This window comes from Lissotriton helveticus, chromosome 2_2, assembly GCF_964261635.1.
Source record: "Lissotriton helveticus chromosome 2_2, aLisHel1.1, whole genome shotgun sequence".
In the NCBI taxonomy this organism is placed as follows: Eukaryota; Metazoa; Chordata; class Amphibia; order Caudata; family Salamandridae; genus Lissotriton; species Lissotriton helveticus.
This window is the reverse complement of record NC_136060.1, coordinates 201,418,489-201,442,587: the sequence shown is the minus strand read 5'-3', so window position 1 is coordinate 201,442,587 and position 24,099 is coordinate 201,418,489. Positions and strand designations below refer to the sequence as shown.

Below are 24,099 nucleotides of genomic sequence, written 5' to 3'. Positions count from 1 at the left end.
GGTCTACCACCGGGACATCTGCCTCGCTAAGAAGGCTTATCTTGCGGGGAGAATTGAAGCGGCTGGGAATTCCAGCAAGGAGATTTTTACCATCGTAAGAGAATTCATGTCCCCTCGGACTACCACGTCGGAAGAGGTGCCCGTAGGTTCCTGGGCGGCGGATCTTGCCTGTTTTTTTACTAGCAAGATAAAAATCATACAGGACTCCTTTTCACCTGTAGGACCTGTCAGGCCGCCGGTGTCCGAGGTCGGTATGTTCTCCTTGGCTGCGCGGGGCGCTATGCTGGCCGAGTTTCCACCTTTGTCAGCCCCCGCCTCTTTAGCGCTGATGGGCAATTTAAAATCTGGGTCTCCGTTGGACCCTTGCCCTGCTAAACTTTTGGGCAAATTGGCGGAGGTAATCAACCCACTGGCGAACCCTCTCCTCAACCTATCGTTGAGCTCGGGAGTGGTTCCGTCAGAGTGGAAGAAGGCCATGGTTATCCCGCTACTTAAAAAACCTGGCCTTGACCCAAAGGTCCCAGCAAACTATAGGCCGATTTCGCTGCTTCCGGCCTTGGTAAAAATCTTGGAGAAGCACGTCCAGTCGGTGCTCTCCAATTTTTTGGAGTCTCACGAGATTCTGCATGACTCTCAGTCAGGCTTTCGCTCTAATCGTAGCACCGAGACCGCGCTCCTGGAGGTTTCTGAAACCATTAAAGGGGTGTTGGATACCGGGGGCAAAGTCATGTTGGTGTTGTTGGACCTGTCGGCGGCTTTTGACACCGTCCCCCATGATGGCCTTCTCGCAAGACTCTTTGAGATTGGTCTTCGGGGGACGGTGCTCAAATGGTTTTCGTCTTTTCTAGCCGGCCGCCGGCAGACGGTCTGGACGCCATCGGACTCCGCCGTTATGCCGCCATTGGGAGTCGGGGTCCCTCAGGGCTCTATTTTGAGCCCGACCCTTTTTAACATCTTTATGACCCCACTGGCGGCGGTGGCGGAGTCGTTTGGCGCCCGGATCGTGTCGTATGCCGACGACACCCAGCTCCTCTTCTCTTGCGAGAGAGGGGCTGACTTTGACGGGGAGAGTATCCGGAGTTGCCTTGGGGCGGTGTTTGCATGGTTCCAACTAAACAGCCTCAAGTGCAACTCCGATAAATCGGAGGTACTCTTTTTCGGGTGCGATGTAGAGCCCAGCTGGCAGACCTGGTGGCCCGTCGACATGTTCCCACCATCCGGCTCCTCCCCTATGGCTAAAAACCTGGGGGTTAAGATGGATGTGGTGTTGACGATGAAGGCCCAGATCCTGGGGGTGACCGGCACTTGCTTTGGCCTATTAAAAATGCTGCGGAGGTTTTTGCCTCTTCTGTCTGAGGAGCATAGGAGGCTGACTGTGCAGGCTCTGATAGGCTCCAGGTTGGATTATGCCAACATTCTTTACCTGGGCCTGCCAGAGTACCTGCTACAGCGGCTTCAAGTGGCACAGAATGCGGCGGCCAGGGCCATTTTTGGTCTAAATAGACGTAGTAGCGTCTCTGGGCTATTGCTGGCGCTACATTGGCTGCCCATCCGCAAGCGGATTGCCTTTAAGGCTATGACCTTGGCCTATAAAGCGCTCCATGCGGTGGGGGCAAAGTATCTTCAAAAGAGACTGGCCTTCTACCAGCCGGCGCGGTCGCTGAGGTCTGAATCTCTACTCCTGGCGATGGTCCCTCGGGTTAAGAGGGCCCGCCTGGGTGGCCGTTCTTTTAGTTTATTGGCCCCACAGATGTGGAATTCGTTGCCGCTCCCACTTCGGGGGGCTACCTCTCTTCTTGAGTTTAGGAAAGGGCTTAAAACCTGGCTGTTTTCCCAGTAGGTGTCCAGGTGGTTCTTTTTTAATTGTCTGTGTGCTGTTCATTTCTTTTAATCTGTGCTATGTTATTTTACATTACTTCCCCTTACCTAAAGCGCCGGGACACTCTTCTTGAGTAACCGTTGCGCTATACAAACTACAAATAACATAACATAACATAACATAACATAACATATGTCTATGGCAATTGGAAATGTGTCCACAGAATATTTTCTTTCTTTCAATAGGTAACCACTTTTTAATATGCCCTGTTATCAATAAACAGAATAAAAAAACAAAACTTGTTTGCAATACTTTCTTGTAACTGAACTCTATCAATGTGCACTTGGCCACAGTCCCTGCACCAGTTTTAATTTCTGCTCTCACCCTCATACCCCCTAAAACTCGCAGTGTAGTGTGACAGGCAGCCATCAAATGTTAGTTTTTTGCTACAGAATATCAAACAAATGCCCCTATGTGTATTTTACTGATTTGCATAGGTTCCATTGAAATGTCTCAAAAGTGCGGTTATTCTCTTCATGCCCTGCAGAATTTAGGCCAAACCCATTGAATCAACTCCCTTGTTAGGGTTTTGGAAACATGCCACAATTCAAAATTAAAGTAACAAATCTTGAGGTTTATATCAATCAGCATTTGTCTGTTTATTCGTATAATGTTTTGGTCAGCTAGATATGAACCTGGTGCTGGGAAGCCTACGGGCAGCTATGCTCTCTATATGTGTTTCTAAGATAAGATATTACAGTTACAATTAAAAGTGCTTATTATATTTTTCCAGACCTTTGAGTGGAGTGGTATAATGGTCTTTGAGTGGCATGGCTAAATGTTTGGATAGCGTTCCACAGAGGGCAAATAGCACTCTGGTTAGGCTCAGCTGCTTTACTTTTAAGGAATTAACAAACTTGTTCTAGATTATCATGACTTCAACTTTTCTCTCTATTTCGTGGATAGGATCTTTAAAATAGGACCACATAGTCTTCTCACAATTCCTTATTTTATTTTTTCCTATCAAAGTTTCAGAATGTACAACAATCATTAACATACCATAAAGACAATAAATGTCTGGATTACGGCTCTTCGAAATCACTACCGACCCGAACTTAATTCACGTTTGTTTGGGCGTCACGACATTGGCGGACTTTAAGCAGCAACTTCCTTTAAAAGATTGTTGCCAATTTCAGGCACCAGTTATGGCAGAGCCTTATCGAAGTCAGTGGAACTTTAAAACTGGCTCCTCAGCAGTTGGATATTTTAATCCTTTTGATACAAGCATACCTCCTTTTTTGCTTGCTTGCGATTTTACAGCATGAAAATTGGTTGGTGATAAGCTCAGTTAACTTATTGTCCTGAGGATGACTATGTACTTATGACAACGGTCGAAACGCCGTTGACGCTATTGTGGCCACAACTTAAGGAGGACACAGTGTTTTGTTAATAGGAGTTCTTGTATGGTTTTAGAACTCTTATGTCCATGTAACCTCTCTGTGTTTGCCACTTGTCTGTTTTTTTGTATATGTATTGTAATGGTTTTGTTATACCGACAACATGTCTGAGTCTTATGTAACCTTTTAAATTGAAATACATTTTGTATATTTCTATAATTACACACATATTTCTTTTAGAATTTTTTTCATATGGGCCAAAAACCTTTATTTTTTTTTATTTTTTCTCTCTCTCTATAACTTTATTGCCCTTATGGTATGTTAATGGTTGTTGTACATTCTGAACCTTTGTTAGGAAAAAATATCTATAGCCCCTGGTTCAGGTGGTTAGGGCTGCCCCTGTGGTGGTGAATAATTCCTTATTTTAGGCTGTCTCATTCGTGCATTAGGGTGTTTCAGGGAACAAATCCCCTTTCTCTGGAACAGTTCTTTAAAGGGACTCTAAGAAATTGGGTTATTGTTGGGGGGTGAAACCCTTCTCAATCAGCAACCACAATTCTTTTGAGGGTGAAGTCACAAGGAAACACTACATTAGCCTGTGTTCAACCGTCTGGTACCTTTGGCATAGAGCAGACAGGCTTAACTTAGAGGCAATGTGTAAAGTATTTGTGCCATGCTTCAAACAGTCACACAGTGTAAACCACACCACAATAGAAGCCCACAAAAGAATTACAACAACACAGTAGTTTTTAATAGATAAAACAAGACCAAAATGACAAAAACAAATGAGTAGAATCGGAGATATTGTTTTGAAATGTTTTTAGGAAAAATAGTCCCAAGAGGCGTAAATAGGCAAATGTTGATATCTGGTCGCACTGGACCGGGACAAAGTCACAAGTTCAGGCCAACGATGATGGAGTGTGAGTCGGGTACAGTGACCTAATTTGACCTGTTAAATAAAAGTACCTTAAATCCAGGTTTGTTGAGCATTGCATGGGTTTGCGTCGAAGATGTGTCGCTCAGACAAAGTGATGCCTCATTTTTAAGATGTGGCGAGGCTGTGATTAAATAGCCTGTTGCATCAATATTGAAGATCCCAATGATGGGGCTTGCTATGCAAAGTTCGGCGTTGAGGATGTTGAGCGCAGTCAGGATGATGTGTCGGTCCTGGAGAGCCCTGGTGCTGTGAGGTGGAGTCTGGTGTCGTCATCGAGGCTCCCTTCAATGATCGCTGCAAGGGCCTGTTCCAAGGATGTGTCACGCAACAATGGTTCCTAAGGCAATGCAGACTGCGGCAGTGATGCAGGTCTTTGCCATGGGTCCAATCCACACAGGAGCAAAGATGCACCAGTTATGCATGAGGTTGTGCCACGCAGCAGAGGAGATGCATTGGTTCCCCTGGATAGACAGAGGCTGGCAAAGCCCAAATGTCTGCTTCCAAGGGTCCAGGACTTTTTGATGGCACCACTCGGCAGGATAGACTCACAGATGGCAGAGTCTAGGTGCAGTTGCAAGATTGTTTGGAAGCCTGTATTGTCCCTAACGCTTCAGATCAGAAGGCCAGCTAACTAGCCCTTTGCGTCACTCTTAGTTCTGGGTTCAGGAGATACAGCTCCTGTCGAGATCACCCAGGCAACAGGGCAGCGGGTCAGCACAGCAAAGCTGGAGTCCAACAGTGTGTAGTCTAGCAGAGTGGCAGTCCTTTAGCAGCACAATAGTCTTTCTTCCTAGCAGCGTAGCTAGAGGTTCGGAAGTGTACTGAATGGATGGTGTCTGAGATCCAGTATTCATACCTAGTTGTGCCTTTGAAGTGGGGAGAAACTTCTAAAGGTTTCCCTTTGTAGTCCCCTAACAGCCTGCCTCCCCAGCACTGGCTCCAGACTAATTACAGGGGTTATGCAGCCCTTTGTGTGGAGACAGGCCATAGCATAGTCAGGTGTAAGTGAGGCTAGACCCAGCTCCTCCTTCCCATCCTGACCATAATGGCACATCCAGTCACACCTAAGCGCCCATTGTGTCTGTCTGTGTAAGAGGAATACACAAAGCCCAAATGCCAACTACACCCAGTCTTGTGACATGAGGCAAGTTGTAGGACCTAAAAGATTAAGGCAAGAAAATACCAATTTTCCAAAAGTGGAATTTTCAGAATTGTAATTTAAATTGTACTGCTTATTTACTGCATGCTTAAACCAAGCCTGATGCCCTGTTTAAACTCTACCCGCTGACCCTGCTGCTGCTCTTGTCATTGCTGCATTGAAGCCTCAAATTAGTCCATGGAATCTAGAATGTAAACATAAATTACTAAGCAATCCAATGAGTCCCCTTGCCAGAGATAGGAAAAAGACTGCCAAAGATCCATCTATCTGCAAGTATAGGTAAGTGGTGACTTCTCCTTCTGGGCATCCCCCATCGCTATGCTTTGATTGCTGCTGTGGGCTCCTCTCGTTTCTCTGTGCACAATATCCAGAAGCCTCCCTCTTGCAACAGATTCACAATGTAGTTGGGTGTTGGAAGAAGCGTCCATAATTCACATTTGGGATTTACTTAAATTTAATTTTCCCTGAGGGACAGGAGTCTCTCTCCCCCTCTCCAGTAATAGATCTCTCCATCCTAGATTCTGGGCTTTTGATCCCGTTGAAGTAGTAGAATACTTTTTCAAACAAACATTAATAACATTTGTCTTAAAGTAAAATTACATGTATATTTGTTAACTATTTACATAAATACAGCCTGTGTGGTATGGGAATCACAATATCTTGACTGAAACATTTGTATAATGAGCACTACTGTAGGAAATTGAGTTACTGGTTGAGGTGTGAACCCCTACACAAGCAGCAACCACTGTTCTTGTCAGGGTGACCCACAAGCAAACCCCACATTAACCTGTGCTTAACCCTCTTGTAGCTAAGCACAAAAGTAGTCAAGCTTAACTTAGATGCAACGTGTAAAGTATGTATGCAGCACTTTAAACAGTAATAAAGTTAAAACAACTGACAATCGAAATCCCACAATAATGTAGAAGAATAGAGAAAATTAAAAGAATTATTGAAAACTAAAATGACAAAAATCCAATCAGTAGAACCGGAGACAGGTAATTTCAAGGACTTAAGGTAAGTTTAGCGCCTAAAAGCACAAATCTCCTTTTGCACTTAACTGGTCGTGCAAGACCGGGTGGAAGTTACAAGTTCAGACCGACCGCAGTGGAACGTGGGCTGGCTACAGGTACCTGGGTAGTCCCACTAAAAGAGTTTCTTCCATAAGTCCAGCACAAAGATATTTTGCTTTGTGGTGGAGGGGGCCACGAAGAGCAGGGAGAGCATCACGAATGGTCTTCGCTGTGGCTTGAAGAGCAGGTCAGGTGTCAAAGATGGTCATTGCTGTCTCAAAAAGGTCCTGTTGGGCGTTGTGGATGGTTGTTGCTAAAGATTCACATTGGTGGTCCCCTCGGGCTGGCGATGCTGTAGCAAGAAGTGCAGCTCTCGCGTTGCCAGTCATCGCTGGAGGTCGCTGTGGCACGAAGAGTCAGTTTCACCAGAGCTCAGCATTGACATGTAGCGTGAGCTGCAAGATCTTTGTGCGAACAGACCCCTTCACGGTCCTAAAGAGTCCAACACTTCAGGATTTTCACCTTTCTTTGAAGGGGGAGGACAACTGATGCCACAATAAGAGTCTAGGTCCTGAGTGAGACCTCTTGGGGGTTAGGAACTTATTCCAGCAGAGGACAGGAGGGATCAGGCATGTCCCGTTGCAGGTCCAGGCAGCAGGTCAGCTGCAGAGATGCAGTGAAGCCTCTGGAGCGTGTCATGTGTCTGTAGCTCATAATTGAAATCAGTCTGCTACTCCTTGGAGTCACTTCAGCATGGAATGAAGAATGCAGGTCTAGCCTTCCTTCTCAGCAAGTAGGCAGCAGGGCAGGACTGCAGTCCTACTTCTGTAGTATCCACAGGTCCAAAGATGTACTGAAGAGTTGGGTCCGAGGGTCCAACTTTGAAGTGAGAAAACGTTTTGGAGGTTTCTACCCCAGAGGTGTTTGGAGTTTCCACCCTCCCTGACCTCGCCCCAGCATGTCTGGTGGGCACAAAAGACTAGTGCCAAACCCTTTACGAGTGTGGTCAGGCAGAGTCTTTTGATGTGCAAGTGTGGTAGGTGACAGTTCCGCCTCACCTATCAAGTGTAGAAATGGCCCATGCTGCCAACACCTATTCCCTCTTTGTCTTATTTTGTGGGAGCAATACACAAAGACCAACTGCCAGCTACACCTAGTCAAGTGACCCAAGATACAGGCGTCAGGCACCAAATGGTTAGAAGAAAATGCCAACTTTCTTAAATGTGGCATTTTCCGAATTGTGACAAAATTCAACTTTCCCATTAAAGAGGGTTTTAAATTACAATTCTTTAGACACCATATTCACTATTCCCACTTCCTCCCAATTGAAAGTTAACACTTATGAAATGTAATAAGGTAACCCAATGTTATCCTACTGGAGAGGAAGACCTGACAGTAGTAAGAACCACATTTCACTACCAGGATCTTTTTAAATACAATGTGCCCTGCCCAATGGAATATTTAGGGCCTACCGTAGGGGTGACTTATATGTGTTGAAAATGCAAATTTAGGCCTGGCAAATGGTTTATTTTGTCAGGTCCAAATGGAGGTCTAAACTACACACAGATTCTGCAATAACATTTTTAAAAGAATACTTAAGTGGGTGGCACAATCAGTGCTGCAGGCCCACTAGTAGCATTTAATTTACAGCCGTGGGGAACTCACTTCCCCTATTCTCAGCAAGTGAAAGCGGACTGATCCTCACCTGCCTTATACATAGTGAGTGAAAGAGGACTGATCCATGTTTTCACAACAATAGAAAGAGGACTGAGCTAGAAGTTACCTCCAATAACTGAAAGAGAATCTCTACAGTGGCCATCTTGTCATAGACCTTTATTCCACTGCCTTCTCAACTTACTGCACTGAAAAGGCCTGGTAAACCCCCACCCTGGCATGGGCATATGACTAACAGCCCTGCACTTTGATTTCGCTGCTCATTTACGTCGGGCCATCCTGGCGCAGCAGCTCTTTCCGTAAGCAAATCTTGATAGTAGTGCAGTCCTGGGAATACATCTCACAATGCAAACCAACCGATAGAGCGGTAGCTTCATCACTCTCCCCAGCATGGCTGAGCCCCGCTTGACCTCCACGGGAGACAATTACTTTACCGTTATCTATCCTCCTAATCTCGCCAAATCCGTCTCCAAAGCCCTTAAACACTCCATCCTGAAAAGTCATCCTGAGACCCTGATATCTGATCATCGTCTCTGCGTAAACCAGGGCACTGTCATCAATGACCTGATCTTCCATTCCAGGAAAACGTCTCTCTGGCGCAAAGCATTCTTGAGCCTCCTCAAAATACAAGAAGCAAGGAACATCCCTCATGGAAAAAAGCTCCCAATCATTCGATCATCAAACCTACGTGCTGACCTTACTATCACCTTATAAAACAACAGCATTATCCTGATCCAAGGACCTCCCAAAAACCTCATCAAATTTGCAGACTTCTTCACCCTCCTTAAAAAACATGTTCACAACCCATCTCAGTCCTAGTTCCCGCCGCTCCACCTCTTGCCCACCCCGCCAAGTGTACCTTGCCTCCCACCAACCACTCTTGCTAGTGACCACGTCAGTGGGCGACCCGGCCCCGTCACCCTGTCACCTACACATGCCAACAACTGCGCGTCCATACCACCGTACCGAGACCTCCTAGCGATCCCTGCTCCATCGGCCTCCGAAACCTCCCCTAGGGCCCACCTCTCAGGTCAATTCAGCCCAGATATCACACATCCAGCACATACCACCAGAAGCGGCCCTAAACCCTTAACCTCCTGCCCACGTAATCTCTCTGCACTCCGTGCTACTGACACTCCTACTAGGGCCTACAACACTAGTATGGAAAAGCCTAACAGGGCCCAGAACACTGACAAAATCGCTCCCACCCCTTCGGCCCCCTGTCCGCAAGATCATCCCTCTCATAGGGACGCTGACCGACCGCCTAAACCCACCTGTAGGCTACCAGCACATACTATCAGAACTGCCCCCTTGCAACTGACCCCCTGCTTGCCAGAACATACCTCTCTTAGAGATATTGATAATCTTCACCGCACATCCTCCGAATTAACACGGAGCATCCACAAGTCGATTCTGGACCTAAAGCACCTCCTTCACATCACAGAACTTTCCTTCTCGAATCTCTGGCTCTCGCAGAATGCGACCCACATCCTCTTCATGAAGCTCCTCCTTCACCCACTATAACTATCCCTGAGACACTTGCGCCCACACAAACAACCCTGCTACCTCTTGGAGGAGGAAAGTCTTGCTCTCCTCCACACCTACAAACCCACCCCTGGCACGACCAATCCCTCTGACCTCACTGAGGAAAAAGTAGCTGACCTCCTCAGTAGTTATGACTCTGCCTTGACAACCCCACGCCCCTTACACCTGAGGAAAGAACACCCTATTGACATAGTTGCAACCAACCCTACCAGATCTGCTACCCTCCCCATCAGAGGGGTGGTCAACAGCAACCTAGCTAAAGTTCCCACCTCTGCTGCTACCCTCGACAATCACTCCTACCCCTCCCTAGCCGGCCTCCTAATAAACTGCCGGTCAGCTGTAAAGCATGCATCTGATGTCGCCGACCTCATCCTGAGTCATAAGTCAGACCTAGTCATCTTGACTGAATCATGGCTCAAGGAATCCTCATCACCCTACCTAGACCTCTTAGTCCCGCACAGCTATAACATCGTAAGGATGGAAAGGCACCCAAAGAAAAAAGGGGGTGGCATTGGCTGTATCCACAGCTCCAACCTCCTTGTTACGGAACTGCCAGTGGACCCTACAGACTCCTGCGAATACCTCGCGCTCTCCATCTCCAATAACACGTCTCAGCTATGCAAACTTCATATCTTTTACCACCCCCCAGGCAAGAACGACTCCTTTACAGACCTCCTCATGGAAATCATCACAGCCAAGGTTTCTCCAAACTCTAATGACATTTTCCTTGGCGACTTTAACCTGCATTGGAACGATCCTAAGGACCCTCAGGTCAATGCCATCAGAGACTTCTTGGCCGATCAAGCACTTATCCAAGCCTGCTCCCTCCCTACTCATTCAAAAGGCGCCACTCTAGACTAGGTCATTGCTAAGGAATCAGCTGTCAAACTTACCCCTATTGACCCCAGCGATTGGTCTGACCACCACGCCATCACCTTCCTCCTGCCCAGCGCCCATAAAACATGGACACCTCAACCCATGATTCCCAAACGAAGGGTTAGAGACACTAAGAACCTTGATAACGAGAAACTGGCAGCGCGTTGTGTGTCCGACCACCCCCCCATCAGTGCACCTCGGTCAACAAATTAGCGATTCATTAAACCTCAACCATATCCGACATTCTCGATGACCTGGCACCTCTAAAATGAAAAAGTACCCAGGTCAAAGACCAAAATCCCTGGTTCAGCGGATCCCTCAACAAGGAGAGGAGATCCTTTCGACAGACTGAACGAAACTGGAAACAACACCCTTCATCAGCACATCTAAAATTTCTGCGCTGGGCCAGAAATGCCTACAATAAGAAATCCTCAATACTAAAAAAGAATTCTTCAGATCTGAACTGGAGAATACCAGAAATCGACCTATCAAGCTGTTTGACTTGGTCAAAACACCAATCCAACAAACTAGCAAAAACCACCAAAGAAACACCTAAACACCTAATATCAAGCGTGGAATTCTCTTCCTTCTTATGCGACAAAATCTCTGCCCCTGGAAATGAACTCAAATCCACTACTCACCGCGTAAATCAAAATCTGCCTGCTCCACCTGCTCTCTCTGCGCTGTCCTCCCAAACCTCACCCAAAAACCTAGCATACTGGTCCAAGTTTAAAACCTATGACGAACATTCTATCTCGAGAATTCTTGCCTCCTTAAAACCGAACAATCACTTTAATGATCCTGTCCCCTGTAACTGCCTAGCTGCCTCCTCTCAGGCTGTCATCCCTTCCTGGACCTCAATAATCAATGCCTCTCTCCTACAGGGCTCAAGTCCCGACTCACTCAAGGCTGGCCAAGTTATCTCCATCCTAAAAAAAACAACGCTGGACCCTGCCTCCACCGAGAACTATAGACCCATATCCAACATCCCTCTCCTTGCCAAAGTTCTGGAAACATGTGTGCAACAGCAGCTAAGCCTACACATCAGCAACTTTCACCTGCTAGATGACTTCCAATCAGGGTTCTTACCTGGACACAGCACGGAACCACCCTCCTCCACATAGTGGATGACCCCCTCCAAGCCCTCGACCTAGGCAAAACCTGTCTCCTAATCCTCCTAGACCTCTCCTCTGCTTTTGATACCGTTAACCACAAAATTCTCCTAGAACACCTCAAACTCAGGATGGGGTTTGCTGGCACAGTCCTTGAATGGTTTAGATCCTTCCTCCAGAACCACTCACAAAGAGTCCTCATCAACGTTGATCTATCCGCCCCCTCTTCCGTTACGGTTGGAGTCCCCCAAGGATCAACCCTTTCCCCCATCCCTCTTCAACCTTTACTTTGAACCTCTCACTGAGGTGCTACGTGCCGCCAACATCACCTACCTTATGTACACCAACAATACTCAGATCTACATAAAAATCTCTTCCCCTGAGGACATTCTCTCCCTCAAAGAAGCCCTGAAGCTGACAGTCCACTGGCTCACCTCCAACCAGCTAAAGCTCAACGCAAATAAAACTGAATTTCTCCTGATCTCCCCACCCAAACCCAATCCAGACATCCAGGAATGGATCAAGACCATCACAGCATAAAACTTCCCTCCTACCATTGTTGACTCGGCGGAATCTCTTGGAATAACCCTTGACGGCCGACTGAACATGCACGGCCATATAAACTCGAGGGCCAAATTCCACCTGAGTTACCTAAGAAACCTAAAACCCTTCCTCGATGTGGCTGACCTTAAAATGGCAACCCAGGCACTAGTCATTTCCGGATTAGAATATAGATGCTCTACTCTCGCAGGGCTACCCAAGAACTCCCTGGCCCTATTGAAAGCCTGCCTCAACACCGCTGCCAGACTCCTAACTAGCTCAAAGAAATTCAACCACATATCCCCCACCTCAAAATCTCTGCACTGGCTTCCCCTAGAGGCCAGCATCCAATTTAAACTGGCCTGCATTACTCACAAAGCCCTTCTCTCCAATTCCCCTTCATTTCTCGCACAAAAACCCGTGGTATCCGGAGGAGCCAGAAACTCCCGATCTGCCAAAGTCCCGCTTTTGCAACTAGCATGCTTCCGGAAGAAAAAATCCTACAATCGGGCCTTCTCTGGGGCCGTGCCAAGAATTTGAAACTCTCTCCCACCCGCCATCAAAAGACTTCCGTCCTTGGCACACTTTAAGAAGGAAACCAAAACCTTCTTAATGGGAAAATACCTCGCCTAACAAATACTTTACAATCACCTCATCGACTTGTCCCACTCTCCGGATGATACCTATTCTGCACTCCTGGGCATCTCCCCAAGAGCTGAGACTGTGTGCCTTCTTGTATAATGTATCTACCTGTTTTCATTTTTATATCACAAGTAGCCTGGACTTTAAACTGCGTGCTTTTCCTATATAATATATCCCCTACCTTCCCCAATTTGATCCCTCCTGTCCCTAAGCTTGTATATTACCCCTTAATCCTGTAAAGCGCTCTGATACCCTCACGGGTATGGTTTGCGCTCTATAAAAATAATAAAACAATAAAATAAAATGTAGTATCACTGTACTAGGAACTTACAGGTAAATTCAATGTGCCAATTGGGTGTAAACCAAAGTTACCATGTTGTAGGGAGTGAGCATACTCACTTTAGCACTGACTAGCAGTGGTAAAGTGCACAGAGTCCTATGACTAACAAAAACTAGATCAGCAAAATACGAGGAGTAAGGCCAAACGTTGGGGGGAGGACCAACGTAAGGCTGACAGGCCTAACAACCACCATTGATTAGCATTTGCTTGAAATTGTGCATTACTACAAGTCTTTCTTTTAACGTACCAAGGTGAAAGGGAATTTCATTTAAAAAATAATCTCTTTTTTTATGTGCATTTGTTATGTTATATTTTTTAATAATAGGCTAATATTGCACTGTGGTGGATCTACTAAATAATTTGTCTTCTTTTTTATTTTAGTTTCATTGTTCTGCGTCTTTCTTCAGCCATGGACAGTGCACACCTTATTCAATTTATTAAATTGCTTGAAGAGGCTACTCAGAGCACTATGGTGAATGTGGTATTGTACAGAAAAAGAGAGAATGAAAATAAAGCAATAGTTGAAGTGATTCCCAGCAAAGAGCTGAATTTGGAGATTCTCAGCTTGCAAGATGAAGGATACTCTGGACCCCCAGAACCATCTGAGAAAATAGCACTGCGAGAAGGAGAGCAGATTATTTTCAACTTCAGAGGGAACATATGTGCTTCAGGTAAAGTATGAATTTTATTAAAGTGCAAAGATGAAAAAAATAAACAGAAGAAAACAATAAATCCAGGGAGAATCTTAAGGCCAGGTATGTGGGAGCAGAGCAGCCCCTGCAAAATACAAGGTTGCCAGTTGCTGATTACTAAATATACTTGCCTAATATAGGGGGTTATTACGATGGCGGATGAACTTCAGGCTGCCCACCATCGTCCGGGGATAGGGACCTCCCATCTATATGGTGGTGGTCCTGCACCACAAATGACAATGCGGCTGCCACCATGGCAGCCGTAAAAGGCAGTTTTAGCATTGAGGCAGGTACTGCTGGCTGCAGCACCTTCCGCGATGTTAAAAAAGCATGTTTTGTTTTTCCCTGCACTACGTGGCAGGCACCACATGTGCCTGCCACCTGGTGCAGGGAAATGTAGGGGGGAACCTTAGGTGCAGCTCAAGTACAAAACAATAGTCCCCCTGCACAAGGGGGGCCCACCAACCTTTCCACAACAGAGGAACCGTCATGGAAAGGCTGGCGGGATGCACCATCCTAATTTGCCGGACGGTGCCTGCTAGGCACCACCACCATTCTTGGGATGCGGGCCGTGTCTGACAGTCAATCAGAACGAATGCCTGTGTCGGACCTGTGGCGGATGGGCTCTCCACCTGCCAGCACACCGCCCGCCATCCTTATCTGACGGGCGGAGAATGCCCTTGCTATAGCGGTGAATCCGCCACCTGCAGGCTGCCGGTGGGGGGTTCACTGCCATCGTAATCAGGCCCATAGTGAAGGGGTGAGGCAGCACACTCCTGGTTTTGTGGCAAAAGCATTCCATTCTTATAAGCCTAGATTATAATCATAAATGTCCATCTTCAATCTGAAATAAGTCGCTTCGAAATGGTTTACTTCCTTGTATGTCAAATGACTTTCCCTTGGTGTATTTATCATTGACAATTATTATTGCCTACCTCAGTAGTTCCAATTTCTTTTCTAAAAGAATAACGATTATTGGTGTAGATATGAAACTTGCAATTTCCTCATTAGTCTTTATGCAATGAGCTACACAAAAAATAGAAAATGTGGCATGAGCTGTAGTATCAATTACAAAATTTAGTATTAAGTTCTACAACTCTCATGCTACAAAGTATATTATCCCTTTGCTTTTTCTCAATATTAGATTTTAAAATTAAACTCTAAAGAACATGTTTTCACGTCATGAGGTTGATTTGGACTTGCAGAGATACAAACATAAAACAGATATTCAAAAACATATATCTGTGGCACAAGCAATAATACACTGACATACTTTACCGCTGAGGTTTAAGTGCTCAGCTATTTCATCTGCCTTTCAACTTTTTCTTATTTCATCTCCAATCTCATCTTCTGTATTTTTCACCCCTCTTATCAATCTCTCCCGGCACCTCATTCTTCATTGGAAGTTTAGTATTTGTATTTTATGAATGTCAAGACGCGTGAACTCTCTCTAATGGTTTGTGGCTTGTTAAGGCTGTTGTATCTTGTATCGACTTCACAAAGATGTTTCAATAGTCTGATTCATGGCAGCGCCCGTTAAACTATAAAGTTGGCGGTAGAGTCACAAATCACCCTAAAACAATTCTGGTAAATGATTTATGCTGACTGAATATACAAAGAGTCACCTCAAAGGCAAATGCCATGCGACTGCATTTGATAAGACAAACTGCTTTTCCTGGTGTCGTTTTGTTACCACTAGTTTTCCCTTTGGCTTTTCTTTCAGAATTCTATTTGTGCCTTTTAACTTACATACTGACTGTCTCCTGATATCAAAAATTAGCCCAATAGCCATTCTACTTTCAAATCCCACTTCCTTTCTCTCCTTTTGATTTAAGAGTAAAACAGAAAATATGTCCGTGCAAAAACTGGAACAGAATGCTGATGTACGGAAGTGGAAATGTAAAAGCCATTAATGAAATGTCAAGAAAGACAATTATGATCAAACTTAAGGCAAATATATAAACTGCAGTTTCTAAAAACATCAACAAAATAAAGCGGTGGCAGTGTATCTCATGAAGAAGTATGAGAGGGGAAAGTAATCTTGTCAGATGCACGTTACAACCTAATGGCTACCAACAGTGTAGTGGTGGGCCTCAGCAAGGCCTGCCAGTGCTAGGGGTTCGCCCTTCTCTGCACAAGTCATCAGACCAATAGGATAGAAGTTGGCACAGAAACTGGAATAGAAAACAAAGTATTTATTAACTTCATGAGGTGGAACTACATTCACATAACACCCTTCGGTAGTGTATGAAGTAGTACACTGAATGGAAGGACCTTGGTCCTTTTATACCCACACAGGGGCTCAAAAGAAGGCAATACAAGTACAAGAGAAGGTTTCAGGTACATATAAGGTCATACAGAAAATGTATAGTCAACAAGTGGGAGGAGCTAACAGTTGCTAATTCTGGTGAACACATCCTGACATTTACAGACTATGGACAGCTGCAAGGACAGCTACAAGATCAACTGAGCATGTGCGAAGCAGAAGAGGCTAAATATAACCGGTCTCTAGGCAGATTTCAAGAGCAGACAACAGCAAGGTAAGACAGAGCAAATGGCACGCACGTGGTAGCACATGGCAAACAAGATGGCTGCCAGAAATACAAAATGGATTCCACAAAACGGACAAGATAGCCTCTAAATACAGGATGGCTTCTGCTAATGCTAACCCAATCGCTGCCAAATTACAACAACAGTGTATGAATTCAAAGGCAGACCTAGAAAAAAGAACCTATCGCATTACATTTTTTCTAGCATACTTTAGGAAACTGGATGTAGTTAGATTATTGAATGAATGATACAGCTGCAATCAGTAAAATCATATGGATTGAAAGAGAAACAATCTTTGATTTCAGTACTACTCTTGCATTATCTTTGAGTACAAAATATAATTTGCGCACAAAGGTTGATTGCCGCTACCAATTCCTCTGCTCTGCATCAAGGAGCTAATCTTTATCAAGTTGAGCCGCACTTCCATCCAACAGTTTCAAACAGTTTCAAACAACCACAGTCTGTTAGTAGCCTAGATGCAGGACGTAGCAAAGATTACAAGCAACTGGACGAGTATAACATAACAGCTAAATAAGCGACATGCAGAGAGGCACATTATGGACCCAAATCCACAATAACTATGAGTTCTTTATCTCTAAGAAATGAGGCAGTCCTCTTTTCCCTTCATTTGAACATGTTTCAATGAAGGACAAATGGCGACTAGTCACCTTGCATTACACTGTTATGATATTAAAGTTGATCTTCCTGCTTCCATTGATGACCTAACATTAAATACATTCCTAATAATTTGTGATTTAAACCTACAGCTGAATATTCTTCATCAGTCTCCTTGTGCATCGAAAAATGGCCTTCCCTTTCCAAATTCTTCACCAGTGATATCACCTCTTCAGATGAACTTGATCTTAAGCTTGAAGATTTCATTTCTGAGTTGTACTCCCAAAAGATACTGTATGGCACATAGAGAGTATGTCACTTGTGAAGACAATGGGCTGTTAATAGTATAAAAGGGGATTGATCTCATGTGTAGTGATCTGATGCACCCTGCATTAGAGCCACTAGATGTTTAGCTGTGTTCCATTGTTAGAGAGAATCCTTACTGGACCTGGCTCATGTTATGTTATGTTATGTTAATAATGATTTGTTAAGCGCACTGACACCGATTGGTTTCCTGGCGCTGTTGAAGACAGAAGACGCAGCTGGAGGTTTATGCATGCAGGATTAATGGTATGCTTGTTTGTAGAGCCAGGTCTTTAAGGCTTTCCTAAATGAGATAAGGTCATGGCAAGTCCGAATCTCAAGGGGGAACGCATTCCACAGGCGAGGAGCCAATGTTGCAAATCTGCAGCTGCCAGAACGCTTACGTTTGAAACAAGGAGTCTGTAAGAGGCCTAGATGGTCTGAGCAGATAAGTTGATCAATGAATTTGGGGCTTTTGCAGTGTAAGGATTTAAAGATCGTACACCCTGTTTTAAATGTGCAACGCTGGGCCACAGGAAGCCAGTGAAGTTTAATAAGCAAAGGGGTAGCCGGTTGCCATCTGGGTTGGCTCAGAATCAGTCTGGCGGCATAATTCTGTACCATCTGAAGGCGTTTCAGCAGATAGAGGGGTAGGCCTAGGTAAATGTAGTTCGCATAGTTCAGGTGGGATAGCACAGTGGCGATCACCACCTGGGTGATAGCCTCCGGGGTAAGGAGGCGCCGAACTTTCCAGATTTTCCTGAGTTGGAAGAAACACTTGGAGACCACCTGGCCCACTTGTGTTTTTAGTGAAAGATCACTATACAAGGTGACTCCAAGCGTCTTTGCCAAGGGCGAGGGAGTCGGGGCTTGTCCCATGTCAGGTGGCCAGTAGTGGGAGCCCCAGTATTTGACGCTGCCTCCTGTGAGGACTAGCTCAGTTTTTCCCGGGTTTAATTTCTGTTGATTTTGATCCATCCAAGCTTGGATGAATCTCATGGTCAGTTGAAAATTAGAAATATAGGTTTCAGTATTGTCGATTGTAAAAAGCAGTTGCAGATCATCTGCGTAGTTGAACACCGTCACCTGTTTATTTCTAAGGGCCTGAATTAGGGGAAGGATATAGAGATTAAACAGGTGAGGTGACAGGGAGGAGCCCTGTGGCACGCAGGTGATAGTCTGTTTGGTACCAACCAGGTCACCCAGCCGAACTGCCTGAGAACGGTTGTCCATAAAGGAGTTCAGCCAGCTGGCCTGGGTGACACGGTCGATCAGGATGGTATGGTCGACCGTGTCAAACGCGGCCGACAAGTCCAGGAGCACCAAGGCCTGGGGAGAGCGTTTGTCTACGCAGTACCGAAGGGTATTTAGTACTGTAGTTACCACCGCCTCCGTTGAGTGGGCGGGCCGGAACCCCGCCTGGTGGGGTTCAAGGCAGTTAGATTCCTCCATGAAGTTGGAGAGGCATTTAGCTACATGAGCCTCCATTACCTTTGCCAGGAAGGGAAGCAAGGAGATGGGACAATATTTTGCCTTACAAGTAGGATCTGCCCCAGGCTTCTTTAGGAGCGGGATAACCGTTGCTTCCTTGAAAGCCAGGGGCACTAATCCAGAGGTCAAGGACTCATTCAAGAGAGTGCAGGCAGGAACCGGTAGAGCGGAGAGGCACTCTTTTAGAATGTAAGGTGGGCATCTATCCGACGGAAGAGTCTGGGGTGATGGGAGGGAAGCTGCTAAGTGTACCAAAATTATTAGTGGTGGTCGTACCGGTGGTAATAGGGATCAGGGATTGTGAGATGCTGGCTTTAATGTGCGCAATTTTCTCGATAAAATAGATATTAAGTGAGTCACAGAGAGACTGAGTTGGAGTTACACTGGGGCGGGCACCATCTAAATTCGTTAGTTCGTCGAGTATGGAAAAAATGTCCTTTGATCTATTTGTCGCGCTGAGGATGCGGGAGGAGAAATAGGCGGCTTTGGTGGAGGAAATGGATTTCATATAGTCTTTCCTGGCCGCGGTAAACCTGGTCTTTAAGTCAGGGGTGTAACTGCGACGCCATTGGAGTTCCAGTTGGCGCAAGGCCAGTTTCTTTGCTTTTAGGTCAGGTGAGAACCATCTTTGGGCATCTGCACGCCGAGCCAGTTTGACTCTTTTATAAGGGGCATGAATGTCGCTTGCTGCTTGTAGCCAACCGGAAAGGTTAGATTCAGATAGATTAATGTCCGGATGGGGGGGGTGGGATTGTATTGGCCAGTGTCTGTAGAAATTCTGCTCTATCTAGAGTGTTCCATTTTCTTGCTCGTCCACCCGCTACTGTGGTGGTTGCCTTGGAGGGGAAGTAGACTAGGTTGAATTTCAGAAGGAGATGGTCCGACCAAAGGCAGGGGATAGTTGTCGGAGTTGTGACTAACAAAGTATTGGCCCATACCTGGTCTAAGATGTGGCCCTTACAGTGGGTAGGCGAGAGCACTTGTTGTGAGAAATTCAAGTTTGTAAGGAGCTCAGTGAGTTCCTTAGAGTGAAGACCAACCATGGGGTCGCTGAACCAATAATTGAAATCGCCTATCAGAACAATCCTGGCATGATCCATCGCCAGATTGGTGACTTGCTCGCTTAACATAATAGGGAAGGATGGCATAGTGTTTGGGGGTCTGTACAAAAGGACACATGCAATAGTTGTGTGAGGGGTTTCAAGCTTGAGTACTAGATTTTCTGTGTCTGGTAGTTTCAAGCAGGTCAGGGTGATGACTTTCAGGTTGGAGCGGATAGCTGCAGCAACACCCCCACCGGCTTTGCCTGACCCCCGATCGGCATGAATAATATAGTAGTTCGGTGGAAGGGCTGCTATTATGTCGGGAGCAGAATCAGGGGTCAGCCAGGTCTTGGTGAGTAGAAGGATATCCGGTTTGTCCGTGTCTAACAGAAGGAAAATATCCATCTGGTGTTTTACCAGAGAGCGGGTAATTAGGTAGGGAATGGCCAGAGAGTGAGAATGTAAGCCAGGCATCGCCTGGCTGTTGAGGCTCATCGTGATGGTAGATTCTACAGGGGGAGTGCACTCGGCTAGAATTCCTAGTCTCCTTGCCCGCTTAACTGTTTCCCTAGACAAATAGCCCAGACCTCTATTGTATTTCATGAGGTCATTGCGGGAGTATGGAATTGGACAAGCAGCCTGACTGGCCCCGGGTCCCGGCTGGTCGCTGACGGGCGCAGACGGGCTTGCCTTTGGTGCGCCGCCGGCGCGCCCGCTGCGCTCGTCCACTGCGCTTCCTAGTTGGGGGAGCTATTTTATGGCTACGAAGGCGGGAGGGGCCGGCTGAGCACTGGACCGCTCGCCTGCTCCTCACCCAAGATGGCGGTTCCAAAGCTGGACCCCAGGCAGCGCCTAATCGGCTGCGGTGGGGACGAGCAGGTAAGGACAGGGTGGGCAGTTAGAAGTGTTCAGAACGGTGCCCGCAATAAGCACAATTGAGCACCGTTGTACAATTTAAAAACAAAAGAATAGTGCAAAATGCGATCACAAGTGCAAGTGTAAAATAATGCAAATCAATGCGCGCTCGCACACATACAGTCCCCGCTTTCCGCCTCAGGACAACCGCAGCCGCATGCACACTGTCAATTTCATGAGATTACTCTAGCTGAAGATATTGTTATTACTAGGACAAATGGCTGGCTGGCCTGTCACATTTAGAAGTCCTGTATGAGTGTTAGAGAAGAAGATCCTCTTGATTGGGGCAACATTGTCAACCCAGATAAATCAGAAAATGACTAACACTGCTGATCACACCCTTGGAAAGAGTGGTGATGGATACCAAGACCACAAGAGTTCTCAAGAGGATATATTTATAATCATGTCAGAAATACAATCTTCCCAAGAGAATTTGCTTTTGGACACTCTACCTATTTTACTTTTGTTATATCCTCAAGACTGCTAACCATTTGTCAGCCTCTATATGCGTGGGCTTAAATATTATTATTTTTTTTTAAATATTGATGTAGAAACTTTATTGCATGATTTGTTAAAACCCTTGCAAACACTACAGATAAAAATGTTACAACTTGTAAAATTGAATAAAAAACTGGTTCCTGTAGATAAAAGCACCCGACATCCTAACTTGTAAAACTCTATTGTAGGTGCACTATCCATAACTCCTATAGTGGTGTTCCCATAAGGTAACTGTAGGACTAGTTTAAAGTAGCATTTGAGGCTTGGTAAATGTGATGCACCCTGCTCTCCAGGCACAGCCTTGGTTAACATGTCAGAAATTTGACACTAGCAAGTCACACAGCTGACACCAATCGGTGAACATACAAAAAAGGCATTTTCCTACAACATTTAAGACTCCAGTATGTTGCTGGGGGTGGGATCATCAATGGTGTTGAAGACAGCAGAAGAATCAAGAAGAAGTGGTTATTTTTGACTGAGAAGAGAGGGGATAGACTGGTGATGGGCAGTGACCAGCTGGTATCTGTGAAGGTATTCAGGCTATAGGAGGAACTTCTTGAAACTAATGAGCTCTGGTGGTCACAAGAGTTTCTATGAAGACATCTTCGGTAAAGGATCATTAAAATTGGTGTGTCTAGGCAGAGTGTGTCTCCAGTGAGTTTTGATGAAGAAAGATGTGAATGCGTTGTCTTTCTTGGATGTACCTTTAAGAGACTTGAGGCTGACGGTGAGGTCTAAGAGGGAATGCATGTGGAAAGTTGACCTTTGTGAGATGTTGCATGATGGGGAGTAACGTGGAGGATAGCCAGTGTGTTGTCAGATGTTCCATATGTTTTCATTGAACAAGTAGTTGATAGCATTGCATTTGTCTGTGGGCTGTGTGATTTGTGCTTCTAGTAATAGGGTTAATACATTTAAGATCGTTCTGCTTCTGTTGGCTATGTTACTGATAGCACTGTATAGAATTTGGGTTTGTCTTGAGCTGATGTTGTGAGCTGTCTGCACATTGCGTAAAGGGAGACCTGCTTTTCATTCAATTTCTTTCCTGTTTAGTAGTGGTGCACTTGTTGTTGATAAGGTCTTTTGAGCACCAGTATGAAGATGGTTTTGGTTTTCAATTACTTGCTTTCATTTGTGCATTGAAATATGATCTCTAGGTATATGTTGAAGTTTTTGAGAATGTTGTTGACTTTTGAGGCCAGAGTTATGGTGGGACGAGTTATAAGTTTGAGCTGTAGGCTGCCTATGGAGAGGTCCTTGAAAGGTTGGAAGGTCTGTTCTTGATTCTGTTTGCATTCATGTGTTGGTTGGACATGGAGCAGTGTAGTGGGGATGGCTAGACCATGAACAGAGTTCTTTAGTCTTTAGGACACTTGAGCTAAATTTCACTTTCTCGCTGAAAAAGCAAAGCCAGATGTCTGCATACATTGTTCCACATAGCAGGGACAGTCATCCACTCTCCTCTTTTACAGATCCTTTGTTCTGGGGTCACTGTCATACATATGGTAGATTATATTGCAACTATATATGGTCGCTGATAAAGGAGGATTCTAAAGGCACAGCAGAGGCCATGCAAATAGATCTGGAAAAGACTAGCTAGAACATATCTTCTGAGCGTAGTTTGACAGGAGTGACATGGAACTTTGCAACACTATATTCTTCAAACTAAACACGGTCTTCAGATGATCCAGAAGGATGCCATGGCCTCCTGTATCAAGTCCTGAAACATTCAAGGTGTAAAACTGTCTCTTGTCAGTTAAAGTAGTTATAGATTGTTGGGCAGAGCTGTCTGTCATCCTAGTAGTTGCTTGAAGCCTTGTACATTCTATGAACGAACCATGCACATTACTAAGAAGGTGAATTGGGTTGAAGAAGCAGCATATTGTTGAAGAAAAGACTTTTAAAAATATACTTCAAACCTATTAATGGACTGGACAAATGACCGTAAATTAACTCCCAATATATTTGCTGGATTGTGTAAAAATGTCCCTATCACAGATACATGCAGGGAATCAAAATGCATGGCAAGGAAGACATTCAGGTAGAATGAACGAGGGAGTGGTGCTCTTCCAGTGTTTTAAAAACCAATTTCAGCCATGTTGATAACCTTTAACATTCTGGGAATCTCGAGAGGCAGTGACTGGAAGATGGAAATCCCATAATTATTAATGAGCGGCATACGGATACGTGGCCCGAGTTCAAAACCCTAAGAGTGGAGCCTTCAGGTTGCAGATGCACAAAGAAACCTGTTTCAGACACCAAAGTGCATTTGACCCCCTATTACTTCATTAGTATTGGGTGGTTTGACAGAACTAGTCGAAGAAGAGAACATTTTTAGGTTAGTGTTGTGTGAATATTGCTGTTTCACTGGATGGCACCTTAATCCGTTCACAAAACGCTCTACACGCCTGAAGTGATTACAAAAACTGGGAAGTGAAAAATCGCCGCACATGGGGGCATATTACCAAGAATAAGCGATAATTATCGCTAAGCTTGGTTAGAGGCAATAATTTTATCGCCGTGCTTCGCCTATTTTTATCGCTTAGAAACCTTGCAATTATCAAGGTTTATCTCCTAAGCGATAAAAATCGGCCGAAATGCATGAATATTGCTGTGAAGTCAGCGATATCCATGCATTACCGAGCTAATGCTCTTAGCCACGTTATCCACCTACCATTTGATAACATGGCTAAGAACTGCTCTGGGCAGGCGTTAGCTTTTGGAGATAATCGCGCTTAGCGCGATTATTTCCAAAAGTAGGTAATAGGAGATAGCGATGTTAGTAACTGTTTCCAGTCGCTAACATCTTGGCATGCCCACTTTGCATGTCATTAGCGATAAATATCGCTGACATGCAAAGTGGGCCCCAAGATGATCGCTATCTCCTACTAGCTGTCGCTAACTGGTGTTAGCGACAGCTAGGTAATAGGGCGATAAAATT

The 24,099-nt window shown here is 45.3% G+C and overlaps 1 protein-coding gene across 1 annotated transcript in view; it reads left to right on the top strand.

Moving 5' to 3' along the window:
- The window catches only part of DTHD1 (death domain containing 1), a 405,256-nt gene that overhangs the window by 187,607 nt on the left and 193,550 nt on the right, over positions 1-24,099 (top strand). The window contains exon 7 of the mRNA XM_078678971.1: positions 13,433-13,722. Within this exon, the coding sequence (XP_078535097.1) occupies positions 13,433-13,722 (290 nt within the window). The remainder of the gene's footprint in view (positions 1-13,432; positions 13,723-24,099) is intronic.